Here is an 8,638-nt window from a genome sequence, read left to right as displayed (position 1 = left end):
CCACCAAGCATCCAGAAATCTGAACTTCAGAATTTCAGAACTGCCGTTCTGAAAAGGCAGCAAAATGAGAAGAGTCAAGAACTCCAGAAGGGTTTGGGTTGGAAGGGCCTTAAAATCCCACCCAGCGCCACCCCAGCCATGGCAGGGACACCTTACGCTGTCCCAGCTGCTCCCAGCACCAATGCCCAGCCTGGCCTTGGGCACTGCCAGGGATCCGGGGCAGCCAGAGCTGCTCTGGGCAGCTCCTCGGGCCTGGCCGGGTCGCACACCGGGACCAGCACCGGGACCGGGATCGGGACCGGGGCCCGAACGGGTCCCAGGGCGGGGCTGAGGCTTAGAGCGCCCCCACAGGCCGCGCCGCCCATTGGCTCTGCCGTTGTCATGGAAACAGCCATGGTCTCCCATTGGCTCACCTGTTGCCATGGGGACAGACCCCGCCCCCCGCCCACGCGCGGCTTCGCGCTGTGGCGCCGGTGGCCTGAGGGAACGCGCGGGCCGTCGCACTTCCGGGGCAGGGCCGGAAGTGAAGCGCGCGCCGCGCCGGAAGCGCGCGCGGGGGCTGCCGGGAGCTGTAGTCCCGAGGGGCGGCCCGGCGGCGGCAGTCGCGGTGCGGAGGTCGGTGCGGAGCGGGCTGGGGTCGCGCCGCGACCCCTGGGGAGAACCGGGGGGGCCGCGGGGGCGGGACGGTGGCGGGAGGAGGGGGAGGAGCGGGGGATGGCGCCTAGCAGAGCGGGGTGAGGCGGGGAGGGCCGTGCGGGGCCGCGGCCTGTGCGGGCGGGGCGGCGCGGGCGGGGATGCTCGGCAGCACCGGGGATGCTCAGCGGGACCGGCGGGGCCGGGGATGCTCGGGTGGCCCCGAGGATGCTCGGGGGGGCTCCGGGGCCCCGCCCCCCGCGGGCCCTGGGGGAGGGGCCGCCGGGGAGAGCCCCGGGAAGCGGCCCCGGGAGCGCGGCTCTCCCTGGAGTTCCCATCCCTGCCCTGGGCAGGCTCCGCTCCCTCACAGAGCCGCTCTCCCGCTGCCTTTTCCCACTCCTGTCTCTCGGTCCCTCCCGGGGCTCGCCCCGCTGTCACGGCCGGCCCCGTTTTCCCGGTGGCCGCGGGAATTGTCGCTCCGGTTCCCCCGCTGGGCCGCGGTGCTCGGGGCCGGCCGGGAGCAGCCGGGCTCCCGTTCCCACCTGCAGCCCTTCATTGTCCCCCCTCACAGCAGCCAGAATCCCGCTGGCTCCGTAAGCAGCGCCTTCCTGCACGGATCCGCCGCTCCTTTAGCCCAAATCACCAAAAATAATAAAAATAATCACTGCTGCAAGTGGGCTGTTGGCTCTGCCCGGAGCCCGGGGCAGGGAATCCTTGGGGCTGGATGTGGGAGACAGCAGGATTTCTCCTTTGTTCTCTTCACAAAGCATTCGGGGCTCTGCCCCTTCCAACATTGCTGGAATATCCCAGCAGCCAATAATCAGAATTGCTGTGATTTTTCCTGTGTTTCTCTCGGGGATGTGGCTTTCCCTCATGTAGTTGTTTCCCAGTGGATCAAGGAGCCCCAACAAAGGCCCGATTCCTTCCCATCCTTTGGGATTTTATCTACCAAGTTTTTGTGCTGCATTGCCTGGTTTCACTCTTTGCCTTTGCAGCAGGAGCATTGAGTCTGTTCCTAACTTTTGGTGTCTCTCTTCCCACCTGGGACTCTGGAGTTTGCTCGGTGTGAGGCTCCACACTCCCATGGATTCCCATTCCAGCTGTGCCTGTCCTGTGTCATCGTGGTCCTTTCTTCCCAAATCCAGCATCCTCGGAGCTCCTACAACTCTCCTGTCACCAGACAAAGTCTTTTTTGAGTCTTGCTGGTTCTTTCCATGCTGGTCCTGCATCCCTGTGTTTCCCTGGAGCAGCTGCCATGGTTGGACACTTCTTTTTATTTGGGATCAGGACCTGCAGGAGCAAACCCTGGGATTTCCCTCAGGCTTCTGGATATGCTAAAAGTGATTCCCAGGTCTGGATCTTGGTGTCCAGATTCTGTAGATCCCTGTCCTGCCCCTCTCCCACCCAGTCTGACTCTGACTGGTTCCCAGTAAGGGTCCCAGCTCAGCTGGGATCTGCAGACAGGATCATACAAACAGCTGGGTTGGAATCTTCCTTATCCAAGAGGATCTCAGTTGTTCATCTTTGAACCTCATCCCTGGAAGGGTTTCAAATTTTTTTTTATTTTTTTTTGTTCTTGAGCAGAAATGACCATTTCCATCTACTTTATATTGCATTTATCCATTGAATCATGGAATGATTTGGGTTGGAAGGGAGTGTAAGGATTGTCCAGTGCCAGCCCTGCCGTGGCAGGGACACCTTCCACCGTCCCAGGCTGCTCCAAACCCTGTCCAGCCTGGCCTTGGGCACTGCCAGGGATCCAGGGCCAGCCCCAGCTGCTCTGGGAATTCCATCCCAGTCCCTCCCCACCCTCAGAACCAGGAATCCCTCCCCAATATCCCACCTATCCCTGCCCTTGTTCAGCTCAAAGCCATTTTTGGATGAGCCCTTTTTCCAGTCCCAGCATGGGTGGAACATTCCTTGTTCCTGATTTCCCCCTAGGGAATGTTGCAGTTTATCTGCCTTGTCCCAGGAGGCTGAGGGAGGGATTCCCTGGATTCCCTGGGATACACCTGCTCTCCCTGCAGACAAACAGCTCCCCCTCTTTGGCCACACTTCAGAATTCAGGAGGGGAATGTGGCCAATCCCCCTGGGCTGGGATTCCCTGCAGCATTCCCTGGTTTCACACTCCTGCTTTCCTCTCTGCAGGGTTCAAGGATTGACTCTTTCCTGTCAGAGCAATATTGGACTCCCCAGTTCATCAGAAATCCCTTGGCTTTAGGGCAGTTTAACCCAGGCTGGGATGATCCCTGTGGAAGTGGCACAGGCTGCTGTGTGCCAAACGCTCCAGCCTTGGCAATCTCGCTCCAGGACCATGAAAGAATTCCCTGACTTTGTTCCTTGCAGTGATTTAGTCCCACCAGGGACATTTCCCTTTGAGATTCACCACAGCACACGTGGGGTTTAATTTTTGCAAAGTGAATTTACTCTGTTTTTATTGATTTCATGCTTGGAAAAGGCCAGGTGTGGCCCTGGCAGCCACGGCAGGTTGGTGTCTGTGTGTCCATGGGGTGGGTTTATTAGAAGCCTTTTTTATTTTTTCCTGCTGCTGAAGTAATTTTATCTTATTGAAAGCAAAAGTGATTAATTGGAATGATAATTGCAGGCACAGGAAGTCATTGATAGGGAAAGTTAATGTCCATAGAATCCCAGAATATCCTGACTTGGAAGGGATCCACCAGGATGATGGAAGTCCAGCTCCAAACTAACTTTGTGTGTAAATGATGACCTTCAATCCTCACCCATCTGATCCAAGAAAATCCATGTTTCTAAGAATCCCTACAGTGTATTTAATACTGGGCATGACAGATAAAACACCCCAAAACAAAATTGGTTTTGTCTTATTTGAGTGAAAGTTTTATTAGTAAGAAATTAAATAAGAAGTTTAACACAGTCTCACTAAAGAATGTTAGCAAAACTACAGATCACTTTCTTGTCCTGCCTTTTGTTTTTCCTTTAAAGGGAATAATGACAACAATCCACTTCATCCTGGCCTAAAAAGCTTTTTTAAAAAAAAACTCATTTTCACCACAGAGACAAAGCAGAAGCAGCTGAAACATTTGAAAGGAAATATCAATTCTAACTTACAGTTTCTTTGTGCTCCCTCCTGCTGTCCCAGGAACCCACCCTTTCCGCTGGGATGGAGATGTTCTCGCTGAATTCCCTCAAAGGTAAGAGCTGACACAGCCTGGAGTTCCACTGGGGATTTTCCTGTGCTCAGAAGCTGGAGCAGGTGGCTGAGGAGTTCCTGTGTGTGAGGAGGGAGCTCAGTTGTGTCCTGGCTGGTGCAGCACGGAGGGAGTGTGGCAGGAAAGCTGGGACAGGACAGGATTTCAGGGAAACAGTGGGATTGGGCAGGGGAGGAGCCCTGCAGTGTTTTCCAGAGACACTGGACACTTGTTTGCTGTTTAGCATCAAGTACAGCCTTTTTCCCTTTTAATTTTGTCCTCCTAAATATTCCTGTATCCCTCAGTACCAACTCCATGAGCTCTTTGTCCTTGGGATTTGATCCTTTAAATACCTGTCACTGTGGCTCTTTTCCCTGTCATTGCTTTGCCAGCCTTCCTTTCAATCATATTTTGTCCTCAGAAATCCCTCCAGTCACCGTTTCCTGCTTTTCCTGAGCACTGTTACTTGGTCTTAGAGAAAGTGGATAGAATGGATTAAAATATTCCAGCTCTGGCTGAAGCAGAGGGACCTTTCCCTCCATCCCAGGGAATCCATCCTTTCCCTTGGCCCTCAGGAAACCCAGCAGTGACCCCACCACTGCTGTCACTGCCCTGCTCTGAGTCACCAGCACTGGGGGAGCTGGATTTAAACTAAAAATCCCGGGATTCTTCCCAGTCCAAGGCAGGAATTGTGTACGAGGTCCCTTTAGCTGGGAACAAAGCCCCTCTCCTCCATCAAATCCTGAGAGTGGGGTTGGAGTCTGGGTGGAGAGATGGAACTTTCCTGGTGAGGGCTGGTGGTTTGTCATGGCCAGGCTGGGTTTGGGACTCGGGATGCTCCAGCCCTGGGGATAAAGGAATTCCTTAATGAACCTTGGCTCGTTAAGGAGCTGCTGCCTCTGCACAGGCTTGGCTGGAGGGGCTGGTCCAGCCCAGCTCATCCCAGGAGCTGCCAAAGCTGGGAGACGGCTCTGGAGATCCTGCCTGTGCTGGTTAACGCTGCTCTCTGCAAAATAAAGATCCTTGGAATCGGCGACTTCCGGAATTCTGGAATAAATTGAGTCTTCACTGCTGTTTCTGTGCCCACAAGATAATTTTTATATCATTTTTGGTGACAAACCACCAGCCCTCCTCACCCCTCGCTGTTCCTGCCCGCTGGGACTGCCTGTCAGCTTCTTCCCCCACCTTTTCCAGCCCCTGTCTGTGTATTTCCAAGGATTCCCCAGCTTTTCCAGCCCCTGTCTGTGTATTTCCAAGGATTCCCCAGCTTTTCCAGCCCCTGTCTGTGTATTTCCAAGGCTCTCCCAGCTTTTCCATCCCCTGTCTGTGTATTTCCAAGGATTCCCCAAGTTTTCCATCCCCTGTCCATGTGTTTCCAAGGATTTCCCAGCTTTTCCATCCCCTGTCTGTGTATTTCCAAGGATTCCCCATCTTTTCCATCCCCTATCCATGTGTTTCCAAGGATTTCCCAGCTTTTCCATCCCCTGTCTGTGTATTTCCAAGGATTTCCCAGCTTTTCCATCCCCTGTCCATGTGTTTCCAAGGATTTCCCAGCTTTTCCATCCCCTGTCTGTGTATTTCCAAGGATTTCCCAGCTTTTCCATCCCCTATCCATGTGTTTCCAAGGATTCCCCAGCTTTTCCATCCCCTGTCCATGTATTTCCAAGGATTTCCCAGCTTTTCCATCCCCTGTCTGTGTGTTTCCAAGGATTTCCCAGCTTTTCCATCCCCTGTCTGTGTATTTCCAAGGATTTCCCAGCTTTTCCATCCCCTGTCTGTGTATTTCCAAGGATTTCCCACTCCTGTTCTGGCTGTGCTTTGCCCCCATGGTCTCCAGCCCGGTTTCCCATTTCCCTGAGGCTCCTGTTTCCTCCTGGATTCCATTCTGGATGTCCAGGACTTGGAACAGCTCCGTGGTTGGAATTTGTTTCCTTTTTTGCTGGTTGGTTCCTGCTTGTCCTGGATCTGGGAAATGCCAAAAAGCAGTGGCTCCATCACATGGAGCAGTTTCTCAGATTTCCCAGCAGGATGTGGAGATGTTGCCGTGCTCTTTCCAGCCTCCCTTTCCTTCCAGTCCTTCTTGAATCTTTTGTTTCCAAACCACCTCAGTTTATTCCTGAAGAAATAGTAAAAATAATTATTTTTTTCCCATTTTAGTGGGCCAATCACTTAAATTTTGTAATCTAAGTGTCAGAATAACTTCATGTCTTTCCAAAAAAAGTTGATTTTTTTTTTGTCATCCGGTGCTGATTCAAGATCTGGGTTTGTGTTTGTTTCCATTTCCATTTGGTTTGGGTTTTTTTTTGAGTAAAAGAACCTCCAAAGACAAATCAGCAGCTAATTCAGAGGTTCTAAAAAGGTATAATAAGACATTTTTTGAATGTTCAGCTCTTCCAGAGTTGGTTGTTTTGGGGTGTTTTTATTTTTCTCTTTTATATTTTTTTTCCTAAAAGGTTTTATTTGATAACTTTATTCTTCTTGAACCTCTTCTCATGGAGCCCAGGCTTTGTAAAACTCAACTGTGCCATTGTATCAGTCAACATCTTTTATCTTATTGAAGATTTCTCTTTCTGATTTAAACAAAACCCACTTGAAAGCTTTTAAAAACTCCTTTTGCATCATGATGTTTAACCAGCCATTCACGTTAATTTTCACTTTATTACACACAAAAATGACATAAAAATGAGACCCTGCTTTATAGAAATACAAAATTTAACGATAATGCCAGTACTGCCAGGGCTAATAACAGATTAATTGCTTAAAAAAAAAAAAATCAGATTTAAATAAACAAATAAATAATCCTGCAAAGTCAGAATTTCAACCAGCTCTAAAATCTGGATATGAAATAATTGAGGTAGAACTGACAAAAGGACTTGGAGTTGAGGGAAGTTGGGAAGAGCTGACTTGTTTTATGATGATTTTAAGATCTTTATCAAATACTTTAATTATAGATTTGATAGATTTAAGATTTGATAAAGAGTTAAGATTTAAAAAATCTTTGAAATACTTATTTTAAAGCTTAGAAAGATTTTAAGGGTTTTTTTAGTATCTCAAATATTAGGAAATAACAGGCTGCAGGAGGAGTTGGCTTTTAGGAATACGGATCTGACCGTGGGAGTGGGATGGTGGCTCCGTGCGTTGGAATTCCCGCTATTCCCGGGCTGGAATTCTCGCTATTCCCGGTGGAATTCCCGCTGGAATTCCCGTTATTCCCGGGCTGGAATTCCCGCTGGAATTCCCGCTATTCCCGGCTGGAATTCCCGCTATTCCCGGCTGGAATTCCCGCTGTTCCCGGGCTGGAATTCCCGCTGGAATTCTCGCTATTCCCGGCTGGAATTCCCGCTGGAATTCTCGCTATTCCCGGCTGGAATTCCCGCTATTCCCGGCTGGAATTCCCGCTGTTCCCGGGCTGGAATTCCCGCTGGAATTCCCGCTATTCCCGGCTGGAATTCCCGCTATTCCCGGCTGGAATTCCCGCTATTCCAGGCTGGAATTCCCGCTATTCCCGGCTGGAATTCCCGCTATTCCCGGCTGGAATTCCCGCTATTCCCGGCTGGAATTCCCGCTATTCCAGGCTGGAATTCCCGCTATTCCAGGCTGGAATTCCCGCTATTCCAGGCTGGAATTCCCGCTGTTCCCGGGCTGGAATTCCCGCTATTCCAGGCTGGAATTCCCGCTATTCCCGGCTGGAATTCCCGCTATTCCCGGGCTGGAATTCCCGCTATTCCCGGCTGGAATTCCCGCTATTCCCGGGCTGGAATTCCCGCTATTCCCGGCTGGAATTCCCGCTATTCCCGGCTGGAATTCCCGCTATTCCCGGGCTGGAATTCCCACTATTCCCCGACCGGCATTCCCGCTGCTCCACGACCCTGGGAATGCTGCGCCCACGGCCGGGACGGCAGCTCCTTCTCCCTCTCCATGTCCTCCCTTTTCCCTCTCCTTTGCTCTCCTTTTCCCACTTTCCCCTCTCCTTTCCCCTCTCCTTTCCCCTCTCCTTTCCCCTCTCCTTTCCCCTCTCTTTTCCCCTCTCCTTTCCTCTCTCCTTTTCCCACTTTCCCCTCTCCTTTCCCCTCTCCTTTCCCCTCTCCTTTCCCCTCTCCTTTCCCCTCTCCTTTCCCCTCTCCTTTCCCCTCTCCTTTCCCCTCTCCTTTCCTTTCCCCTCTCCTTTCCCCTCTCCTTTTTCCTTTCCCCTCTCCTTTCCCCTCTCCTTTCCCCTCTCCTTTCCCCTCTCCTTTCCCCTCTCCTTTCCCCTCTCCTTTCCCCTCTCTTTTCCCCTCTCCTTTCCCCTCTCCTTTCCCCTCTCCTTTTCCCTCTCCTTTCCCCTCATTTTCCCTCTCCTTTGCTCTCCTTTCCCCTCTCCTTTCCCCTCTCCTTTTCCCTCTCCTTTCCCCTCATTTTCCCTCTCCTTTGCTCTCCTTTCCCCTCTCCTTTCCCCTCCTTTTCCCACTTTCCCCTCTCCTTTCCCCTCTCCTTTCCCCTCTCTTTTCCCCTCTCCTTTCCCCGCTCCGTTTCCCGCTCCGTTCCCGGCAGGACCCCGTTCCCGCCTCTCCGGGTCCTCCCGCCCGCCAGGGGGCGCCGCCGCTCGCGGCCCCAGCGCTGCCCGCGGCTCCAGGACGGCCCAAGATGGCGGCGCTGGGGCTGCTGCTGCAGGCGGCGGGGCCGCTGCGCCTCTGCCGCGGCCCCCGCGGGCCCTGCGCGGCTCCCCGCGGGCTCTGCTCGGCTCCCCGCGGGCCCGCCGAGCCGCGCCGGGACGAGGAGGACGAGGAGGAGCCCGAGGCGGCGCAGGGTGAGCAGCGGAGCCGGCCGGCGCTCGGGGCCGCTCGCGCAGCGGAAGGGAG

At 53.1% G+C, this 8,638-nt stretch overlaps 1 protein-coding gene across 2 annotated transcripts in view; it reads left to right on the top strand.

The window, feature by feature from the left end:
- The first annotated feature begins 567 nt into the window (after positions 1–567).
- DHX30 (DExH-box helicase 30) overlaps positions 568–8,638 on the top strand; it is a 31,982-nt gene continuing 23,911 nt past the window's right edge. Inside the window, exons 1-2 of one of the 2 annotated variants that reach the window (XM_014260669.2) lie at positions 568–615; positions 3,752–3,803. In XM_014260669.2, coding sequence (XP_014116144.1) covers positions 3,773–3,803 — 31 coding nt within the window. In that variant the 5' untranslated portion in view covers positions 568–615; positions 3,752–3,772. Of the gene's footprint in view, positions 616–3,751; positions 3,804–8,423; positions 8,587–8,638 lie in introns of those variants that run through there. The other variant, XM_014260670.2, reaches the window with a different exon arrangement.

This window comes from Pseudopodoces humilis, chromosome 1 (assembly GCF_049639895.1).
Source record: "Pseudopodoces humilis isolate 2021_Gansu_Grassland_sample_001 chromosome 1, ASM4963989v1, whole genome shotgun sequence".
NCBI lineage: Eukaryota > Metazoa > Chordata > Aves > Passeriformes > Paridae > Pseudopodoces > Pseudopodoces humilis.
This window is presented reverse-complemented; position numbering and strand designations above follow the sequence as displayed.